Genomic DNA, 24,103 nt, shown 5'->3' with positions numbered 1-24,103 from the left:
AGCAGAAGTTCCACTTGAAACAACAAAAACACTCACTCACTTTGTGCGTTTTTCATTTTATTTGATAAATCCAAGTAACATTATTACACAATTCTACATGATGGGATGTCAAATACATATTACGGTTAAAAAAACTAGATGATATTCAACCCCAAAAGTGCGAAAAACCACATAAACCTGACAGTTTGATTATAAGCGTAATATACATCAGCAGTAAAAACACAATAACGTGGTTAAAAGCTCATTATATATCGTGTGAAACTGAAGCGAGGAGCATCAGAAGTGAGTCCCGCTGATAAAAGAGCTGAAGGATAAATATGTGGGCGGACGTTTGCTGTGGCTGATCATTAACACACACTAGACTTCGACCGAGAGACATTCACACACTCTGAAACGCCCCAGCGAGAGTCTCCGAGTCTCTGGCGCGTGTGGAGTAGTTCCGGCTAAAAGGCTGGGTCATCACTGCGTCTGCAGGGCCTGCGTGAGGTGGAGGCCGGCCCCGGGCGGCAGGGGCCAGTTCTCCTGGCCCTGGTGCGTCTGCAGGAGCCGGTAAAGCTGCTTGAGGTGTGTGACGATGTTGTCTTTGATGTCGGGGATGGAGATCTGCAAACGCACGCTTCCGCTGTCGAACGAGCGCGTGCAGTCGCCAGAAAACATCTCGCTGATCATGCGCGCCACCACCGGCACCACCTGCAAACACAGACACGCGGAGCCGTTAGCTCAACGCCGTTAGCTTCGAGAAGATGATGGCCTTGTTCGGGCGTGACGCTTACAGAGCTGTCAAAAGTGTTCAGATTCATTACTCAGGTAGAGGTATAGATAGGCCTACTAGAGTTTAAAAAGACTTCAGTAGAAGTTGAAGTATCAACTCAAGCTTTTTACTCGAGTAAAAGTACTGGTTTCAAAACTACTCAAAGTATAAAAGTAAAAAAATGCCATTAAGAACAAAAGCTCAGGCCGCGCCACAGGGGGAAAATACATTTTTCTAAAGTCCGTAATGACTATAATGTTATATTAAAAAGATAATGTTGAGTAGGCTACGATTGATACTCCGATTTTGGAAAGATATTCAATGTCCTTCATTTAAAATGTGGATTGAGTTTATGGTGGAGAATGTATAATATGAAAGAATGTTAGCTAAGGTGAACGGAAAGCATAGAGATGTTGACATGTGGGAGAATTTCATTCAGTTGGTTACTTTGAAGGATGACTACACACTTGAATTGTAACTTGCCCACAATATTGTGCATAAAATGTAATTTCTTTAATATTATTTTTCATTTATTATTATCTTGATTGTGGCTTTTTTTATTTATTTATTTTTAATGTTTTGTTATGTCTAATGAAAACCAATTAAAATTGTATTTATATAAAAAAAACAAGTTTATGCTGAAAAATGTGGGATGCACTATATATGCCTGTTTCATATATGCCCATTGAAGCACCGCGTACAAACCAGTAGAGCAGTGGTCTTCACTATTTTTTTCATGAGAGCCGCACTGATAGGACAAAGTCAGTAGGAGAGCCATTTTTACAGGAAAGTATAAAAAGTTACATCCAGTCATAAATACCATGTCTGTTTATTAATATGTCACCCCTGAACATTCAATATGCAATGCAATAAATATTTTTTTTTTAATGATTTACCAGTCAAATTTGTAACTGAGACAAGATGATTTCCCTTAATGACAAAAAAAGCAGGATTTCCAGAATAGATTCATCCCAGAATGACATTAAGTTATTTTTTTCTACATTAGCGCCTCATGTATCTAATCATCCAAGAGCACATGCGGCGTTAAGAGCTGGAAATACCGCCATAGCTGGCAACTCCGCAGGGACTGGATATGTTTACATGCACAACTTTTGTTTCAATCGGTCTGAATTCATTGTGATTGATTAATCTGAATGTATTGTAGTTTACATGAATGCTTAACATCGTGATATGATGCATGATCGGGGTGATGTGCACGTTTATAAGTCAAAAGATTCAAATTGGGAATAGGTTTTTTGACATTCGCACACTGCACAAATATACAAAGTTTCCCGCTGTTGTCGCGTAATAACCATTTTCCTACATTGGTTCTTTATTTGTTTTAAACAGCAGACTTAATATCAAATTCTGGTCATAATTTGCAGACTATGATGAACCGTTATGCCGTGCTGTTTGTATTGATCACGCAGTAAAAATGCCCAAAATCTGTCGTCTGTGGATGAGAATCTGAAACAAGGACTGGTGAGCCGTTGTCCTGCTTCACTTCACAGATACTGAGTGAAAGGAGAATTATAGAACGACGTGACACTCGTTTATACGACACTTTATTCATCAGAAGAACAGCGCGTTCAGCGCGACGGACGGCGTCCTTTCAGTTTCGGTTTTCAATCGATCAAGTGAACATGTTCTCTCGATAAACCACCCCTTTCAATCCGATCAAAATTATTTGAAAATAGAGCTGACACTTTGAGTTTTTAATGGGTTATGTTATAGTCCAACTTCTTTTTAAATGTTTTTATGAAATATCTGTAGTGACTGCTTGATCATATCACTGTATTATTTACAGCCATGCGAGACACAAATGAAAGCTTGGCGAGCCGCGCAATGAGTAACACTGCAGTAGAGTGACGGAATGGTATATGTTGATACTTCTCATCCAAACAATCAAATTCACTCTATCTGGATAGGTTTTTTTTTTTAGCGATGACAGGCTGGAATGAAAACAAGCCGAAATTAAATAGGAGGCTATTTTTAAAGGAGTAGAAAGTACAGATAATTGTATAAAAAAAATGTAAGGAGAAGAAGTAAAAAATGGCTGCAAAATAATGACTCCAGTAAAGTATAGATACCCAAAATTTCTACTTAAGTACGGTAACGAAGGATTTGTACGTTACTTGACACCTCTGCATACTTGCACCTGAACATCAATATGGGAAATACGATCGGCTAGTTCACACGCTAAGGCTAGCTTAGCTTCAAAGACAATTTTAGGCTAAAACCCCAATGTTTCGAGTAGCTAAACACAGCTTTGGTAAAAAGGACCAGTTTCAATTTATTTTATAAACCATGCATTCGTAGTTTACGTTTATTTGTTGCTTCTACGTGATAAATTTATATTTTTAACTGCATTGCAAGTATAAAATTAAACTAGTTATAGCCTTTTAAAATGCAATTTAAAACGGATTTCATTTATAAATATAAAAACATTAAATATAGCAATTAAATAACTATGGATGCACCGACTTTTTACAAACAAATGGGCAGATACCGAATTTATTTCTTAGTTTGAGCAACAAAACTAAGTCGAGTGTCGAGTTACATTCAAGATATTTTAAGGGAAAAAAACGTTTGAATATAGAAGGGATTTTAAGGGATAAAATTGACTACAGGGGGAGTTTAAATAGTTGAATATATGTATATTTAGCAAGATATATAATATTATATATATATATATATATATATATATATATATATATATATATATATATATATATATAATTAACATTTTTAAATGAGCTGTATAAGTTACATATATACAGTAAACACAAAAACTGAGCAAACAACGATTAATATTATAATGTAAGATTTTTAATATTAACATATGATGTCCGATTTCAAAGTTTGTAATGTGATTCTCCTCGCAGCTCCATGGCTTATAACACAGACTTTTGTGAAATTCCTATGGGAAAAACGAACGGAAAATAATACTTCCGGAAAGGGGGCGGGCACTAACGCACTCTCTAGTCCAGTCGAGTCAGCTTTATTTATACTGCGCTGTTTACAACACAGAGTGTTTCAAAGCAGCTTTACAGAGATAACAGGAAAATAATGCAGCAAAGTTTGTTTCCAGAAGAAAATAGCGTCACAGTCCAGCTTAAGTAAGTTCAGTGATGGTTCATTTTTGTAATAAAAAAGTTATTAATTTACTACATATACATATATGGCCATTCTAGAGAAAACCGTGATGTCATCGTCCAGCTCAGTTTAGTTCTCATATAATGGTGTGAATGCAGGAGATCAATAATATTGTTGGATATTAAATTGAATGCATTATAAACGCTAGTGCAGATAGACAGCCACCGTGGCCCATAATGCACCACTCCACAGGTCTCACCTGCACCGTGATGAGTTTCCTCTCTCTGGGTCTGCCGTCGGGCCACTCCTCCCCGAAACACAGGTGAATGTCGTAGAGCGGCGGCTCAGAAGAGGACTGACCCCGCTGGTGTGTGATGACCCCTGCGGACACACACCGGCACAAACACACAACAGCATCACAAACACCTTCACGCTTGGATACAAACAGGGTTCGTACAGATACTGAAAAAAAAGAGAATTCCAGGACTTTCAAGCACTACTTTTTTGGGTTTTTTTAAGGACTATCACACTTATCAAACAATATCTTTAGTATTTAAGTTTTAAAACACAAATTACAGATACAAGGTATCCAAAATACAACATATTTAATAATATATATATTAAACACAATGTTTATAATGGCTATTATTGTCCAATGAATAATATTTTACATCATAATGTTGGAGTACTTCGTATCGGGAAAGGTCTTTTGAGGGATTATCAGACGGGCTGCAGTGTTAACGGCGTGAAAAAATTAAATGTGTTTTTTTGAAAAAAAATTATTTTATATACACATCGTATTTAAATACGTCAAGCGTTTTTCAAGTACCAGGACTTTAAGCAAATTGTATGAACCCTGTAAAAATAACCCAGGTAAGGATGCACCGAAATGAAAATTCTAGAAGCACTCTGCCGAAAAACGAAACCAAAAATGCTTTAAAAAAAAAAAAAAGTAATTTCTTGGTTTTTTTATAATTGTATTATTATAAAACGTTTTAATTAAATTCAATAATTTTATGAATTTTAATTAAAAAAAATAAGCCAATAAAATAACCACACTTTTATTTTAAGTAACACAAAAATTTAATGTTGACACGTTTTTAACGGACTTTCCGGTGAGCGTGAACGGTACATGCGTTTTGGGCTGTGAGCGACTGAGCAGAGCGCGAAAAACACACACACACACACACGTTTCGAAGTTGTGCATCTTCGGAAGCCGAGCGTAACAAAACATGCTGAGCCGAGTGAAACCTGATCTCTGAACACTGAGGGGCCGCGTAATTTCTCTTTCGGCCAAAAACCGAAAACGCCCTTTTTTTAGCCGATAATTTTCGGCAGCCGAAATTTCGCTGCATCCCTAATCCCAGGTGTAGGAGTGTGTCTCACCGCTCAGGAAGGACTCCAGGCAGAAGAGCTTGACCTTGTGCTGGCGCTCGATGAGGTTGGGAGCGTTGGGATTGGGCGCGCAGGGGCCGGACCAGTACACTTTACACTGGCAGAGCCGCACGGCGTAGATGTCGTGGCCGTTGACCTCCAGGATGAGCCCGCGGTCCATCACGTCCAGCAGCCGGCTGGTGAACACGCGCTGCTTGTCGTTGGTGATGTGTTCGGTCGGGGGGAAGCGCACCTGCTCCAGGCTCACCGGCCCGAACAGCTCTTCCTGGTTCACGATCGGCCCCAGGTCCCCGTAGAACAGCCGGCAGCCCTGAGGGTTGCTCACGATCACCGGAGGAGACACTTCCTTACCGCGGTAATAAAACTGCACCTCCAGGTCCGTCACTGAGAAACACACACACAGAGTGCATTATGGGTGTGATTTGAGGGTTATTGTTGTTGACTACAACTAAAACATTTTTGTTGATAGAAACAAAGGTGAAAACACAAACTGATGAAGTGTGTGTGAGCGAGTGTGTGTGAAACGTGTGAGTGTGTTACAAAGTGTGTGGCTATGTGTGTGTAACGTGTGTGTGTGTGTGAGAGAGTAACGTGTTTGTGTAGTGTTGTAGTGTGTGTGAGAGAGAGTAACGTGTGTTAGTGTAACATGAGAGTAACATCTGTGTGTGTGTGCATAAGTGTGTTAGAACGTGTGTGTGGTTGTATGAGAGTGTGTAACGCCTATGTGTGTAACGTGTGTGTTGGTGTGTGAGTGTAACGTGTGTGTGTGTGCGTGTGTGAGTGCAACGTGTATTAGTGTAGTGTGTGTGTGTAACGTGTGTTTGTAGAGCGTGAGAGAGAGAGAGTGTTACGTGTGTCAGTGTAACATGTGATAGTAACATCTGTGTGTGTGTGTGCGGAAGTGTTACAACGTGTGTGTGTGTGTAACGTGTGTGTGAGAGTGCAACATGTATTAGTGTAGTGTGTGTGAGAGTGAGTGTAACGTGTTTGTAGTACGTGAGAGAGAGAGTAACGTGTGTCAGTGTAACGTGAGAATAACATCTGTGTGTGTGTGCGGAAGTGTGTTACAACGTGCGTGTGTGTAATGTGTGTGTGAGAGTGCAACGTGTATTAGAGTAGTGTGTGTGAGAGTGAGTGTAACGTGTTTGTAGTGCGTGAGAGAGAGAGAGAGAGAGAGAGTGTAACGTGTGTCAGTGTAACGTGAGGGTAACATCTGTGTGTGTGTGCGGAAGTGTGTTACAACGTGTGTGTGTGTGTGTTTGTGATTGTGTATAAGAGTGTGTAATGCATATGTGGGTGTAACGTGTGTAACATTTGTGTGAGTGAGAGTTTAACGGGTGTTGGGTATGTGAGTGTGTGTGTGTGTGTGTGCGTGCGTGCGTGTGAGAGTGTAACATGAGTTAGTGTAACCTGTGTGGGTGTGTAAGTGTAACGTGTGAGTGCATCGTGTGTTAGTGTAACGTGGGTGTGTGAAAGTGTAACATGTAAGTGTAATGTGTGTGTGTGTGTGTGTGTGTGTGTGTGCGTTACAATGTGTGTGTGTGTGAAAGTGTAACATGTAAGTGTAATGTGTGTGTGTGTGTGTGCGTTACAATGTGTGTGTGTGTGTGTAGTTACTGGGCAGAGAGCTGATCCAGGTCTCCGGGGTGGCGAACATGCCGTCGAAGGCCGAGGGTGTCTGGATCTCCGGCTGCATCTCCACGTCCAGCGGCTCCTTCTTCGGCCACACCTCGGCGGGGGGCGGGGGGGGAGGGCAGCTGGCCGGCGTCATCGGGGACACGGACCCGGGAGGACTCCAGACCGGACTCACGCCTGCGCACGACACATCACAGTCAGACACAACACACGCCGCATTAAATACAGCAACACTTAAAGCTGCAGTCTGTAAGAATGACTAGTGGTGGGAATAGGTACTGCAGTCCAATCAACATATCGGAGATCGACGTTTCTCCCGCCTCCTCAGACACTACGCACACACGGGTCGCCAGTTTGAGACACAAACAACACGAACGAGCGAAACGGACAATGAAAATTAGCAAATTAGCAACATTACAGACCAAAACAATAACACACATTCCAGTCAGGAAACGCACATTTCACAGTAAAGTAACTGGCTGTAGAAGTGTTTTTCAGATAAACGTGTATGTGAACTTAGCATGTTTCCTAAAATATGCAAACATATTATGGTATTTTTATGCTTTAGTAGAGTGAAAAAGTTTCATACAGCATCTTTAAAGGGGTCATCGGACGCCCATTTTCCACAAGTTGGGATGATTCTTTAGGGTCTTCATGTAAAGTTAGTAACATACTTTGGTTAAAATTACTCAATGGTTGTGTAAAACTATTTGATTTGACTTGACTCTGCTTTTATTTTTATAAATTCTATGATTTTCTCACACATATCGTATGGCTTAACCACAAGGTCCCAAGCTCACCAGTCATCAGTTAAGTCTATAGAGTGTCTTTATAACCGAGGCTTGAAAATCCTGGACAAGAAGAGAATGAGGTACCATCATTAGCCGCGTTTCCATTACAGATTTGCGCAAAACTTTTCCATTTTTTTTCTAAATGTAAAATGTCTAAATTATATTTGAGAGCGGCACATACAGTATGAGATGTTTCTAGGTGTTTCTCCCTCATTTCTGCTTCAAGCTTGTGATTGTGGCATTTCTTTGAGGTTTAGAATCCAGTTTTCCTCTAATTATTTTCTCTTTTATGAGTATAATAAAGAACTCAGTCTCGTATTCTGTCCAAACACACCGCGTCTTCTACGTCAGGTGACTATAAATGCGCACAAACTGTTTCCATTGCAGTTTTGCAAAATATTTAATTTTCAAATTGCTTGAAAAACCTCCTCATGCGAGCGTAAAAACTTTTTTGCGATAAATGGGAATTTTTGAGAAATTTACGAGTTTCCATTGGCGTATATTACATTTTAAATTTGCGCAATTTGAAGGGTAATGGAAACGCGGCTACTCTCAAATTCTAAGCAAATATAAGATTTAAAGTTTTGCTAATTTTATCTCCCTGCACTTTGTTAAATTGGTCTTCAAATGCCTGAATAACGCTGCTCCTCCGCCCTATTGCAAGTCTCTTTCCATAGAACATCTTTTGCCCAAACTGCCTTTTCAGTAAAATTGCGAAATTATGTAATTCTCTACCAGACCACTTGAAATGTATTGCAAGATTACCCAACTAAATTGTGGCTAATTCAGGAACAATATTGGGCTCATATTTAGTTTTTGCATTGTGCTCTCTCTGTATACTTTTTTTTGTTGCTCTTTTCATTGCATTTCATTTAATTTCTCTATCTCATTTATAATAATGTTAGTCAGCATTTTTTTTTTTTACTTAAAGCACTACTAGGGACAAGTGTTGTGAATTGGCTTTAGCTAAAAGCACTATGATACATACATCAGATGACTGTTTAAGTTTATCTATGTTTTTTGTATCTGTCCCTATCAAAGTAAACAACAAAAAATGTAGCCTTGGCGGACAAAAATATACTAATACAGGAAATACGCTAATATGGGAAATATGCTAATATGGGAAATATGCTAATATGGGAAATATGCTAATACGGGACAGTTCGCCAGCGGTCGGGGGCGGAGCAGAAAATCAACGACTTGATTATTGAGAGTGAAAAAAATCCATTCACTCCTTTTTTTTATCCTCCAAAAGCCTAAACATTGTATGGTGGTTGTGTCCACACACTGCTAAGACACATTTATATGCAAACACCTTATAAAAGTGATTTTTGCACCCGATGACCCTTTAAAGCACATGTACAGAGAGTTTAAGACGGGTTTACACCAGTACCGTGAGGTGGATATGGCGGAGGAGGTTCAGGAGTGTCGGGAACGTCGTCTTCATCGCCGTCGGTCTCATACGTGGTCACTGAACCTGAGACACACAGAGTTCACCAAACACTTGCACACTACATACTTACTTTTATTTCTTTATAATAATAATAACATGAAAAAGTCATATTTTAGTAATAGAAGTAATAAAAATAAAAAAAATTACATTTATAAAAACTCTAAAGTAATATAATTTTTTTTTAAATCAAGAATAAAGTCATAAAACTAAAAAACAAACAATAAAGTGATAACATTTTTTAAAGAATCAATAATAAAGTCATATAAAAAAAAGTATTCTTGATTTTTTTTACATTATATTAGTCACAATTTTGAAAATAATAAATCAAAAATTCATAATATTTAAACAAATCAAGAATAAAGTAACATTTTAAAGAAAAAAATCAAGAAAAGTTATAACATGTAAATAAAGTTCTATTATTTATGAATAATAATAGGTATTTACGAGTATAACTTTTTGAGAATAACAAGATTTTACATGTTTTGTGAGTGGTAGTGCGAGTGTGTGTGTGTTACCTGGGTTGCTGATGGTCTGTGGAATATCACACACGTCGTAGATCTTCAGCGGGTTCATGGGAACCTCTTTGGTCCCGTCGTAGATGAGGTTGAACTCGCGGCTCTTGTTCAGAGCACATCTCAGCTGAGCTTTCCATTTAGCCGGATCCGGCTCGTCCACACCTTCCTGATACTTCCCGGTCTCCACGGCCCAGGCCTGGCAAACACACACGCATCAGTCCCGGCAAACACACACGCATCAGTCCCGGCAAACACACACGCATCAGTCCCGGCAAACACTCTCGCATCAGTCCCGGCAAACACACACGCATCAGTCACAAACACACACGCATCAGTCCCGGCAAACACACACGCATCAGTCCCGGCAAACACACACGCATCAGTCCCGACAAACACACACGCATTAGTCCCGGCAAACACACACGCACGCATCAGTCCCGGCAAACACACACGCACGCATCAGTCCCGGCAAACACACACGCACGCATCAGTCCCGGCAAACACACACGCACGCATCAGTCCCAAACACACACGCATCAGTCCCAAACACACACGCATCAGTCCCAAACACACACGCATCAGTCCCGGCAAACACACACGCATCAGTCCCGGCAAACACACACGCATCAGTCCCGGCAAACACACACGCATCAGTCCCGGCAAACACTCTCGCATCAGTCCCGGCAAACACACACGCATCAGTCCCGGCAAACACACACTTATCAGTCCCGCCAAACACACACGCATCAGTCCCGGCAAACACACGCGCATCAGTCCCGGCAAACACTCTCGCATCAGTCCCGGCAAACACTCTCGCATCAGTCCCGGCAAACACTCTCGCATCAGTCCCGGCAAACACTCTCGCATCAGTCCCGGCAAACACTCTCGCATCAGTCCCGGCAAACACACACGCATCAGTCCCAAACACACACGCATCAGTCCCGGCAAACACTCTCGCATCAGTCCCGGCAAACACTCTCGCATCAGTCCCGGCAAACACACACGCATCAGTCCCGGCAAACACACACGCATCAGTCCCAAACACACACGCATCAGTCCCAAACACACACGCATCAGTCCCAAACACACACGCATCAGTCCCAAACACACACGCATCAGTCCCGGCAAACACACACGCATCAGTCCCGGCAAACACACACGCATCAGTCCCGGCAAACACACACGCATCAAACACACGCGCATCAGTCCCGGCAAACACACACGCTGTAGGAGCCTAATGTAATTGTAAATGTAACATGGTATTTAAACTGAGTTGGGTTGAATCAGAAGGGACAGGTGGCGGGAATCTATGGTTCTTACCATAGAAAGCAATGCAATGTAAAACCTCCGTGACATCTCAATAAAATGGACAAAACCAACTGTTCAAACGGATATCGCTGTGTGCAGTGTTTTATGTGTGAAGAACACCTTACCACCTGTCCTGGGCATAAGGAAAGCGGAAACACAAGTAAGAACCTCTCTCGGATTAAGGAGATATCGTTTGGAATTGAGTTTTTGTGCATTGGAATGGACGGAGGAATTCTGTGAATGGAAAAGGGTTTGACTGGCGCATATGGCAGAGTGAGTGACTACTACTGGAGTGTGGATCGCTTACTTGATGTGTTGCAGAGTCTTATCGTCTAAAACTGAACAGAGTGTTTATGCTTCAAGCTTGTGCATGCGGTGAAATCTCAGAAGCTCTACAAAACAACGGTGAGTGAACTTCTTTGAGCGATATTCATCACATTATGAGATCTGATACAGGAAGAAGTTTGAATCTCGGCCTGAGTTCGAATGATTATGTTCTTCTACAATCAACAATACTTTCAGCTTGTTGCATGTTGTGTTGAAGTGGATTTCACTTTGTTCAGCATCATTACCTTCGCTTTGTGGCTTATTGAACGTGCATTAAAGGGAACGCGCGTGTGTGCGCAATAAGCGTCATTGGAGAAATGAATGATGATGATGAATTCACGAGCTAAAAGGATGATGTCGATGTTATGAAAGTAGTTCAGTGCATGGCCATGCTGTTATTGAGAGAAACAGTGCTGTTGGAACAGAGAAAAGAGTCAGGAAAATGACTGACCACGGTGTTTCATTGTCTATTGAGAATTTACAAAAGCAATGTAAATCAAAGTTCACTCAAACAAATCAAATTAAACAAAGGATCAACGATCTTCTTTCTGGAAAAGTGACCAAAGAAACTGTTTCTGATGTAGGGTTGTAACGGTATGAGATTTTCACGGTATGATAATAGTCTCAGAAAATATCACGGTTTCACGGTTTACGGTATTAAACAATGATTATTATTATCAGCTGCAATGAACCTTAAATTAATGAAAACTGATAGGGTTTTTTGGTTGAACATATGGTTTATTAAAAAAACTTTTTTAATCTACCTTTTGAAAAAATAAGAAAGAAAAAATAAAGCTGCAGATCTCACATTTGAACAAACATGTTTGATCAATTGAATTAATAAAATTCTAAATTTATTAATTTTTATTTAAGATAATTTTTATTTTGACAGGTTGTACTAAACTCCTATGAGTTTCAGTCAGAGTGTATTTGACAATGATTATTTTCAACAAAATTATGAAATGCTCATTTAGTTCTCTCAGAGCAGCTCTGGATATGTTCATGTGTTCACGTCCTTATATAGTGAGTGAGACGGCAGACGCTTTAAACACCATGAGCGTCACACATACTTGAGTATATACTAGGTATACAAGCAGAATATAGATTTACAGTTTTTTGCGCTGTTTAATAGACACACTCATATAGCGATTTTATTTATTGCACAGCTATATTTTAGATTTATTCATCCATCTATCAAATCGCGCATTTTACGTGACATCTGCGTTATATTGTAAATTCCCACAGCAACACGTAAATAATATGAACTTTATCTGCAGGGAGGGAAGGTTTTCGCGAATATGGGAGAACATATTTGACATATTTCCTCATTTTGCAGCCACTCTTCGTCCATATTTCTGGACACAACTGGATATCAATCTTCAAGGAAAAACCCACGTTCGTTTTTCGGATACCCAAAGTATTCCCACACTGCAGATTTTAAATTTTTTTTTCGAAGAATTCGCAGCCTCAGTCTCAGACATTTTCTCCAGTGCACATGTATAGGTGGAGTAGTCAAGTGGAAATAAGTTGCATATGCGCATTTGAGATCTGCTTTAATTTTTTTTCCAAAACCGTGGATAAGCAAATGTTCACGATATGATAATCGTACAAGTCAATATCGCGATAAACCGCCATACCGGTATACCGTTACAACCCTATTCTGATGTGCAAAAATATTTCAAGAGTTATGAAACACTGTGCAAAGATGCCGTTGAAACTCATAATTCATTGCTGAAAATGCCCATGCTTAAAACTGAGTGGGAATAGCAACAAAGGTGGCTTGTTGGCAAATTGAAAGAAAATAATGAGTTCATAACTGATGTCAAACAATGGTTATCTGATGCTGGAGTTTTATATGATGATGGAATGTCTTTAATAGACACAAATGTAAATCCTGATGACAGTGTATCTAATGCTTCAAAGCAAGGATCTCGCTTTAAACCCCATTCCTCGTCAGGTTCTTCAAAGGCTTCAAGCACTGCATCTGCTCGTCTCAAAGCTAAAGCTGAAAAGGCAGGCCTTTTGCAATCTGTAACCGCTTTGAAAAAATTGCATGTTCTTGAGGCCAAAGAGGAAGATCTTCAAAGACAAAAAGAGAAACTGCGGAGAGAAAAGGAACAATTACAAATGGAATCAAAATTAGCTGCTGCCACTGCTAAATTGTCTGTGCTGGAAATGAGTGAAGGAAGTGTTGAACGAATGAGTAAGGAAGAGGATCCAATGAATGCATATTATGTGAAGCATGTAAAATCATGTACATCAAATAAATGCTCTAACCCAAAGATGTCTTTACAGCCAAGAAATGGAAGTACTCAACATGAAAATTTGGTTGTACGTCCAAAGGAGAGATCAAGCATGCAAACTCAAGCACCAGCTTCAATGAACTATAAACCTTCATCTGCAAAGCAGCAGAATTGAAGTTCCTACAGGCCTGAAGATAACATTCAGACACAACATTTGTTGCCTTAACAAATTACCACTCAAGTTTCTACTCCTAATTCTACTTTGTATGATGATGTACAACAGCAAACTAACATTACCGCTCAATTGTTGCAACAGAAAGCATTGGTTTCTCTTCCACCTCGAAGGATACTGCAGTTTGATGGAGATCCATTGCAGTATGGCTCTTTTGTTCAGGCTTTTGAACAAGCCATTGAAAAGAAAACCGAGGACAAGCAAGAATGCCTTTACTATCTAGAGCAATATAGAAGAGGACGGCGAAGAGAGTTAGTCCGTAGTTGTCACAATATGAGAGCTGATCAAGGATATGACCGGGCAAAGAATCTGCTTAAAGAACATTTTGGTAGCGAAATCAAAGTAACAGCAGCATATATGGAGAAGGTCATGCGCTGGCCTATGTTAAAGGGTGAAGATGTTGATGCTTTGGAGTCTTTTTCAATTTTTCTGAGAAGCTGTTGTAATGTAATGGAAGACTTACAGCATATGGACGAAATGAATGTTCCATCTAACCTTCGACTCATTGTGATGAAGCTGCCTTACAAGTTTCGAGGAAAAATGGAGGGCTGCTGCCTGCGAGTTACAGGAGCGTCGTGGCAACAGGGCCATGTTTTCTGATTTGGTGAGGTTTATTGAGCATCAGTTTAAGATTCTTTCCGATCCATTATTCGGAGATCTACAGAGTGGACAGGCATCCTTTTCATGCTAAAGCTCAGCCTAAATCTACTAGTAAAGGTCTTGCAACTGTTGCAGCTGTACATACTGTTTCACAGCTGTGTCCATCTGAAGTACAAACTACCTCTACTAGTTTTGCTCAACAAAAGAACATCAATAAAATGTGTATTGTCTGTAAAGGTTGCCATTCATTGGATAGTTGTTCTCGTCTAGAGAACATGACACACAGAGAAAAACTGAGCGTCTTAAAAGGAAATAGATCCTGTTTTGGGTGCTTGAAGATTGGACATGTAAGTAAAGAGTGCAGAAACCCATTAATTTGTGATGTCTGCAATCAAAAGCATCCCACCTTGATTCACATAGAAACCAAAGGCGAACCATCACCATTACCAGTGACAAATGCTCTTGCTGCTTTGCAGGCGTGTGGTCAAAATGGGGCCGGGAACAAGGAGTGTGTTCTGTCTATCATTCCAGTACAAGTCAAGGTGAAGTCAGGCAGCAAGATTGTCAACACCTATTCATTTTTGGATCCAGGAAGTTCAGCCAGTTTCTGTACAGAAGATCTTATGAGAAAACTGAATCTTACTGGAACAAGAAGCTCCATACTGCTCCGTACTTTAGGCCAAGAAAAGTCCGTAGACACGTTCATGCTCCGTGGTCTTCAAATTTCAAGCCTGGATGGACAGACCTTTGTGGATTTACCAGAGCTGTATAGTCAAACATCAATGCCTGTGAGCAAGAATAACATTCTCACTCTTGATGACTTGAAAGATTATCCATATCTGGAGAGTATCAGAATTCCCAGTATTAATACAGAGGTTGAACTGTTGATTGGTCTCAATGCATCAAATCTTATGGAACCGTGGGAAATCATTTACGGCCAAGGCGGGGGACCCTATGCTGTCAAGACCCTATTGGGCTGGGTCGTGAATGGGCCACTAAGAGGTGGTAGTAGTGACAAAGGAGAGACTGGCTGTCCTGTAGTCACTGCTAATAGGATCTCTGTTGCCAGGCTGGAGGATCTGTTGATTGTTCAATACAATCATGACTTTAATGAGAAACTGTCAGACAATGATGTTATCATGTCCAAAAATTACCAACAGTTCATGGAAATAATGGAAACCACAATCAAGTTTGAAGAGGGTAATTATTGTATTGACTTACCTTTTAAGTCTCCTGATGTTATCATGCCAAACAACCGTAGTGTTGCAGAACAGCGTGTTCTGGGTCTACAAAGGAAGTTTAAAAAAAAATCGAGAATATCAGCAGGAGTATACATCTTTTCTGTCTGACGTTATTGACAAAGGATATGCAGAGGTAGTGCCACCTCACCAGTTGAAACGAGAAGATGGTAAGATTTGGTACATACCACACCACGGTGTGTATCATCCGGAAAAGAAAACTCTAAGAGTAGTGTTCGATTGTGGTGCAGTGTTTAAAAGAATCTCTCTGAATGGTCAGCTGCTGCAGGGTCCCTATCTCACCAATTCTCTGCTGGGAGTTCTCACAAGATTCAGACGGGAGCCTGCTGCTTTGATAGCTGATATACAAGCCATGTTTCATCAGGTAAAGGTTTCTCATAAACATTTGGACTTTCTGCGTTTTTTGTGGTATCCTAGTGGTGATGTTACACAGAACGCTATGGAATATAGGATGAAAGTTCATCTTTTTGGGGCAGTGTCCTCACCTAGCTGTGCTAATTACGCATTGAGGAGGATCGCACATGACCATCAAGCTCACTTTGATCCTTGTGTTCCGAATACAATACTTCACAACTTTTATATGGATGACTGCTTAACATCTTTGCCTACAGAAGCTGAAGCACTCCATTTGACTCAGAATCTCATTGCTGCTTGTGCAAAGGGAGGATTTCAGCTGTCAAAATGGTTGAGTAATAGTCGTGTTGTTATGTCGAGCATTCCAGAGGAACAGAGATATAAGGTAATTAAAGAGCTTGACTTGGATAAAGATGATCTTCCAATAGAACGAGTACTTGGTTTGCATTGGTGCACTGAAAAGGATAAATTTACCTTTAGGTTATCCATAAAGGAGCATCCTCACACAAGACGTGGCATGTTGTCTGTGGTTAGTTCCATATATGACCCCTTGGGGTTTCTTTCCCCATTTACTCTGCCTGTAAAACAGGTGCTCCAAGAACTGTGCAAGTGCAACGTTGGCTGGGATGATAAGATTCCACAGGTCTTCTCTCAGCGATGGACAAGATGGCTGGCTAAATTGCATTCTATAGCAGCACTGAAAGTAGACCGTTGTGTAAAGCCCAACGACTTTGGTCCATCCAAACACGCTCAACTTCACCACTTCTCTGACGCCAGCGAAATGGCTATGGGACAGTATCATACTGGAGGTTGGTGAATAGTGAAAAAAGGACTGTAGTGGCATTTATTTTAGGAAAGTCAAGAGTTGCTCCATTAAAACAGATGACAATCCCGAGGTTGGAACTCACAGCTGCTGTTCTCGCTGTACGGGTTGATAGAATGCTAAAAAGAGAGTTGTAGATTCATTTGGATTCATCTGTATTCTGGACAGACAGTATGACTGTACTGAGATATATTCAAAATGAAACCAAGCGGTTCCACACCTTTGTAGCAAATAGAGTGGCTGTCATAAGAGACTCAACAGCTGTTGTGCAAAGGACGTTCCAAAAAATGAAGCAAATAGATCTCATGCAACAAGAAAAATGAAGGCTAAAGTGGATGGCAAAACGTTGACTGCTGATGATCTCATGAGAGCAGAAACTGTTATCATTCAGTATTGTCAACAAGAGAGATTTTCTGATGAGATTATTGCATTGAAGGCAGGAGCTACTGTCAAGAAAAAGAGTGACATCTTTCGCCTTGATCCAGTGCTGGAAAATGGTCTTTTGAGAGTAGGAGGGAGACTTGCTAAGGCTGCCATGCCTGAGGAAGAAAGACGTCCAGTTATATTGTCTAAAGATCAGGCTATTTCTCAACTTATCTTGAAGCACATGCATCAGCAACTGGGCCATGCAGGAAGAAATTATATGTTGCCATTTCTCCGTAAGCGATAACTAACGCTAATTCTGCTTGTTGGAAAATAATCTCTGACTGTGTCATATGTCGTCACCTTCAAGGAAAGGTGGGAGAGCAAAAAATGTCTGACTTGCCAGCAGAGAGAGTTTTACCCGATTTACCCCCATTTACAAACGTCGGTGTTGATTACTTTGGGCCCATTGAAATCAAGAGAGGTCGAGGATCAATTAAGCGCCACGGGGTAATTTTCACCTGCATGGCAAGCAGGGCTGTACATCTTGAGATGGCCTATACGTTAAATACAGATTCCTGTATTAATGCCATTCGCCGGTTTATGTGTCGTCGTGGTCAAGTCGCCCAGTTGAGATCAGATATTGGTACAAATTTTGTTGGAGCTGAGCGGGAGCTGAGGGAACCAGTAACTGGGTTAGATCATAACAAGATCCAGCATGCATTATCAACAAAGGGGACTTCAGTGGATATTTAACCCTCCTGCCGGGTCTCACATCGGTGGAATTTGGGAGAGGCTTATTCGGCTTGTGAAAAAGGTGTTGCATTCAACCATTAGACAACAATCTATGGATGATGAAAGCTTTCAAACTCTTCTGTGTGAGATAGAAGCAATCCTTAATGCCCTTCCTATTACGAAAGCCTCTGACGATGTGAACGATCTTGAGGCACTTACGCCTAATCATATTCTCCTTCTAAAATCTAAACCACTGAGGATTCCTGGAGTTTTTGATGAAGTTTGTACATCAAGAAACGATGAAGAAAGGTACAATATTTATCAGATCTCTTCTGGAAAAGATGGGTAAGGGAATATTTACCATTACTACAAGAGAGGCAGAAATGGATAAAACCAAGAAGAAGCTTTACCGTAGGAGATATTGTTGCTATCATGGATCCTGTAGCTCCTCGCGGCTCCTGGTTGATGGGAAGAGTAATTAAAACCTATCCTGATAGAAATGGATTTGTTCGATCAGTCCAACTGAAGACAAAAACAGGACAGTTGGATAGGCCTGTGTCCAAAATCTGTTTACTACTAGAAGCTGAGCACTGAAGCAGAATTGGAATTCACTTACAAGGACATTTATGGCTCCCTATGTATATGTTGTTTATTTGTGAATTTGCATTATTACAATTATGGGGCCGGTGTGTAGGAGCCAAATGTAATTTGTTCCACCACTAGATGGCGGTGTGCATCAGTGGTGCAGGTGAAAGCCACACCTGTTCCATCACATGGTATTTAAACTGAGTTGGGTTGAATCAGAAGGGACAGGTGGCGGGAATCTATGGTTCTTACCATAGAAAGCAATGCAATGTAAAACCTCCGTAACATCTCAATAAATGGACAAAACCAACTGTTCAAAACGGATATCGCTGTGTGCAGTGTTTTATGTGTGAAGAACACCTTACCACCTGTCCTGGGCTTAAGGAAAGCCGCAACACACGCATCAGTCCCGGAAAACACACGCGCATCAAACACACACGGGCATCGAACACACGCGCATCCACGATGATCAAACGTGATCAAACGATGATCACACGTGCATCAAACACACGCGCGCATCGAACACACGCGCATCAAAACACACGCGCATCAAACACACGCGCATCAAACACACGCGCATCAAACACACGCGCATCAAACACACACGCATCAGTCCCGGCAAACACACGCGCACCAGTCCCGCCAAACACACGCGCACCAGTCCCGGCAAACACACGCGCACCAGTCCCGGCAAACACACGCGCACCAGTCCCGGCAAACACACGCGCACCAGTCCCGGCAAACACACGCGCACCAGTCCCGGCAAACACACGCGCACCAGTCCCGGCAAACACACGCGCACCAGTCCCGGCAAACACACGCGCACCAGTCCCGGCAAACACACGCGCACCAGTCCCGGCAAACACACGCGCATCAGTCCCGGCAAACACACGCGCATCAGTCCCGGCAAACACACGCGCATCAGTCCCGGCAAACACACGCGCATCAGTCCCGGCAAACACACGCGCATCAGTCCCGGCAAACACACGCGCATCAGTCCCGGCAAACACACGCGCACCAGTCCCGGCAAACACACACGCACCAGTCCCGGCAAACACACACGCACCAGTCCCGGCAAACACACACGCACCAGTCCCGGCAAACACACACGCATCAGTCCCGGCAAACACACACGCATCAGTCCCGGCAAACACACACGCATCAGTCCCGGCAAACACTCTCGCATCAGTCCCGGCAAACACACACGCATCAGTCCCGGGGCCTGTACCATGAAGCCGGTTTAGGTGGATAGCCAGCTATGTTTCAGTTTAGTTTGCTCCAATCCTGGGTTTTAGGCACCATGAAAGTGGTTTGGCTTTTAGCTTGTTCATCGCAATAGTAACTAACGCAAACTTCACGCAATACTTTTTCTTTTAGTTGTCCTCTTTCATAGATAGATATTTTCTTCTTGCTGTGTAAATGTGCAGTTCACTCTTTCTCAGCATGTGATTGGCTGTTCGCTACTGATGTCACTCCTAAACTCAGGATCAAAGCCTGAGTTGACAGAGAAAGTTGATGATCAGCATCATGGTACCAACAAAGCCTGGTTGGATTGGTTTAGTTTTGTCAACTTGAAACTAATCAACCCTGACTTTGTCCAACTACCATCATGGTACCGGCCCCTGCCGTACTCGGGCCTCGGGATCCCCGACACTCACCTTAAAGATGGTGTTTTCCTCCTCCTGTTGGGGTGTGTGACGCGTGGCGTGTTTCCATGGGATCTGGAACCGCTTGGCCTCACGGTCGAGCCACACCAGACCGGGAAACGTCCCGTTCTCCACCTGAGACACCAGCCAGGGCTTGAGCCGGACCCGGCGCGGGTGAGACGACATCTTGAAAACACACATCAATGATCAAACTCTCATATCCTGCAGAATAAACCACAGCCTGCCAATTTAACACAGAAACACTTTTCAATTGCTTCAGTTCATCTATTTTGTCTGGAATTTTACTTTTTCATTAATTTTCTTGTTTATTGTATATGTGTGTACCGTGTATGTGACTTTTAAATAGTGTTAAAAAGTTTTATAAATTGAATATAATTTATAACAGTTCATATAGTAAACTTAATAACAATAATAAAACATTATTATTATTAGCAGCAGTAACGTTAGCCTAAACAGCATTTTAATTGATGATGTTTCATTTAATTATCATTCATTAAAACTGACTGAAAACACAGGCCAGATAAAGCTCATTTAATAATTACACTTTATTATGATCATTTATTCAGCGATTTATTCATATAACATATATTTATTCATGTAATCATAAATAAGCGTCAGATAAACCGATAAGCCGGTGACTTTGATATTCGATGCTCAATCACGAAAACTTCTTTGCCGCTGATTTAAACACTTAAATTCCTATAGTAGAGCATATTTGAGCGCATTATATTGTTTTAAATGAAAGTAAAAGCCTGTAAATATTAAATATAAATGTGATATAAATATTAATGAGTCTCACCTGAGGGTTTCAGGAAGCGTCAAACAGGAAAAAACACACCAATCCTGCGGCCTTTACCGCCAAAACGAGGCGGTTTATGAATAAACGTGGTTAAAGTCCGAAAGTATCGGTCATACACAGGATAATACGCACACACACTCGCCGTGAGTCCGTGTGAAACTGTGTGAACCGCGTTTCGTGTGTGTTTGAATCTCTGCTCGAGAGTTTCACCGTCAGCCGAAACTCAGGTAGACCGATGACGTCACGCGCATTTCTGTGACTCACGCGCGCGCACACGGGCACGCGCACACATGAATGAAAACACTCACACAGGCCTACAGTTATATCCTAGTGGGAATCATCATTTACATTCATTGTTCTTAATAAATCATTATTATGTTTATTTAAGATTTTACTCAGTTAAATAGTCAATAATAGGCAAAGTAAGAAATGAACAATACAAGTATAGGCCTAAATATATTGGAGAGGAAGCACAAGCTGGTGTTGTGTGAGGGTTGGGTTGGGTTAGGATTAGGTGTAGGTCGGGTTATCGGGACTCAAACTCGGGTCGCTCGCTCAGTCAAAACAGGGTGTTAGAGCGCTACACACAAGAATTGTTGTGAAATATTGAATAGAAATGATCAGTTTTGGGGTAAAAATATAAAAATTATGATTTCTCATATTTTCCAGACTCCATACGGCTCAGCTTTATGGACAGGTGTGGTAGTGCCCAAAATATATCCATCCACTTAAACATAGACCCTGGACATAAACTGACCCGACTGAACTCAGTGTGTTAAGAGCAGAGTTTAAACACACTTGAACCAGCGAATCGAGCGGTGCTTCTCATTTGTTATTATTGCATCCTCCTCGTTTCCTTTCCTTGCGTCCTAGCTCCACTCCCTCAGGAAGCGAGGAAAGGACACTGTCCCGAATGGCACACTTCACATGCACTTTCGGCATTATTAAAGTCTCATGGACTTAACGGGTGGCACACGGCAGGCATTGTAAGTCCACAAGACTGTAAGTGCATGTGAAGTGTGTTATTTGGGACAGGAGCAAAGCAGCATTACGTCATGAAAGTGTGGGAAGACCGCGAGTGTTTATGGTGTAATTTGGGACAGGGCCTGTATCCTCATGAGTCATCAGGAAAGCTTAGTCCTCGTTTCTCGCCTCCTCTTTTTCTCCTCTTTTTTATTATATAATTGCAAGAAACAAAACCTGTGTCAGTGGTAAGTATAATTGACTATTAAATTACAGGAAAATATAATTGAAATGACACAGTGAGACAGTGTTCAGGGCTTTGGAGTTGCCGGATGAAAAGGAGATGACCAAAAAAGCAACTTTGCATAACAAAGAAAAACTGATTGTGATGAGAATGTGCGTACAAAAAATACACAAACAGACTTGTGTGATTATTCTCAGAAACAGATTTATCTCCAGCTCCACAGAGGGAACACAGAGACTCAATATCTGGAAACATTTATTTTAAATAGAGCTTCACAGGATAAGAAAATACGACGTAATTTGTAAGATACATTGTTTACCTTATTGATTATTAAATATTCAGACAACAGTCACACTTTCTTCCATGGGATGTGGACAAACACAGTGTGTGTGAAATAAATGTCTAATTCTCCTGTGCCGACCAGAAGAGTTGATCAAAAATAAATATTCCCAATCAAACGGACGAGCTGATGATGAAGAAGAAGAAGACTGGGATCTGAGTCTTTCAGAAGAGTTATAGCATCCATTACAACAGCAAACTCTGGTGGAGTGAAAGGTCTGTAATACCTGATCTATTATATTATATTATATTATATTATATTATATTATATTATATTATATTATACTCCTATTTTGCAGTTCCAGAAAACAATTCCGCCACTGACCAAAAAAAGCCTAGTCTAAAGTCAGTGGCGCGTTGCGCGTTGATCATAATGCTATTTTAAGCGCGCATGCTTGGCCATAATGTAGCGGGTGCACAATGCGCATACACTTTAATTCTCTCATCAACACAGATGCAGCAGTTTTTATTTTTGCAAATCATACATTATAACAAGGAAAAATATTACCACTCGAGGGAAATCATTGTGGTGTCCATGAAGATGTGAAAAAATAGGCATAAATCTAGTAAAGTTGCCTTTCAGGCAAATTGTAGTAATGACGGATCAGACCTGTTTGCCCAATAGTGGCAAGACACATATGTAGACTATATAAGGACATCTGACAAATTAGTTTGTCCGTCAAGAACCAGGAAAAAAAAATCTGAAGACTGCGAAATCACCTTTACCATAATGTAAGTACATTAAAAACCTTACTCTTTAACTTACCAGTTAAGTTGAGCTTTTTTTTCCGCCCACGATCCGCAAGATCCGCCCACAAAGTTACTTGCGCTTCGCGCTTGACACTTGCGTTTTAGATCGTTAAAATAGAGCCCTAAGTGTTTGTTGGCAATAGTAAACCCTGTAGACGAGTACTGGAAAGAAAGGAGGAAAGAAGTTGTGCAGCCATAAGAAAGAAGTAAAGGGATACAGGGCAAACCTGAACAACTTCTCTTGAAAAAAAAAACTGAAATTCCTGATTTAAGGAACAGTTGGGATTATTGTAAAGAGTTATTATAAATATGCAGAGATTTTAGAGAGATAGAAAAATAAACGTTGTAAAAATCAACAAAGAGAATAAACCCATCATCATTAACCAACTTGCTATAGTCTAATAAATCTAAAACACGTTGGATATTGTTTGCTAAATGTCTTATTGTCATAAATCCTGATTGAGTCTCATCAATAACAGAACTCAGAACACACTTACATCTTTTGAGCAAAGCACAGGCTAATATCTTATAATCATTATTAAGAAGACAAACAGGCAGAGGGAGAAACGAGGAAGCATTAACTGGAGTATTGAGAAACACTCAAGTTCCCTTTCAGTCGATAACGTCAGACGTAGTCAACGTCGACTGAATGGGGATCGCGTCAGAGAGCCTATCATCTTCGAGTACTATTGAACGAGCCAATGGAATTGGCGTGCGTGATTCGCATCACACACTCCGCCCCCGCGGCGCGGGTATAAATACGGAAGTGGATGCACGCACTAGTTGCCTTTCGCTTCGGAGCCGATCGTTTGATGTCTCTGAGAGTGCTGTTGTTTACAACGAGCGAGTGTGTCGGTGTTCTTCAGGAAGACTCTC

The 24,103-nt window shown here is 41.1% G+C and overlaps 2 protein-coding genes across 2 annotated transcripts in view; both read right to left on the bottom strand.

Moving 5' to 3' along the window:
* LOC143735712 (uncharacterized) overlaps window positions 1–24,103 on the bottom strand; it is a 237,035-nt gene that overhangs the window by 165,980 nt on the left and 46,952 nt on the right. The gene's annotated exons all lie outside the window — the stretch shown is intronic.
* On the bottom strand, window positions 41–21,203 carry irf6 (interferon regulatory factor 6). Its single transcript, XM_077225883.1, has 8 exons — window positions 20,932–21,203; window positions 20,124–20,297; window positions 9,637–9,832; window positions 9,062–9,145; window positions 6,860–7,054; window positions 5,234–5,626; window positions 4,107–4,228; window positions 41–690 (listed from the first exon to the last, which is right to left on the bottom strand). The coding sequence occupies exons 2-8, from the start codon at window positions 20,295–20,297 to the stop codon at window positions 460–462; spliced, it is 1,395 nt and encodes a 464-aa protein (XP_077081998.1). The 5' UTR covers window positions 20,932–21,203; the 3' UTR covers window positions 41–459.

The sequence above is a fragment of the Siphateles boraxobius genome, unplaced genomic scaffold (assembly GCF_051911475.1).
Source record: "Siphateles boraxobius isolate OS27281-9 unplaced genomic scaffold, OSU_SipBor_1 13, whole genome shotgun sequence".
NCBI classification, from domain to species: Eukaryota; Metazoa; Chordata; class Actinopteri; order Cypriniformes; family Leuciscidae; genus Siphateles; species Siphateles boraxobius.
Note: the sequence above shows the minus strand (reverse complement) of the source record. Positions and strands in the feature narration are given on the sequence as shown.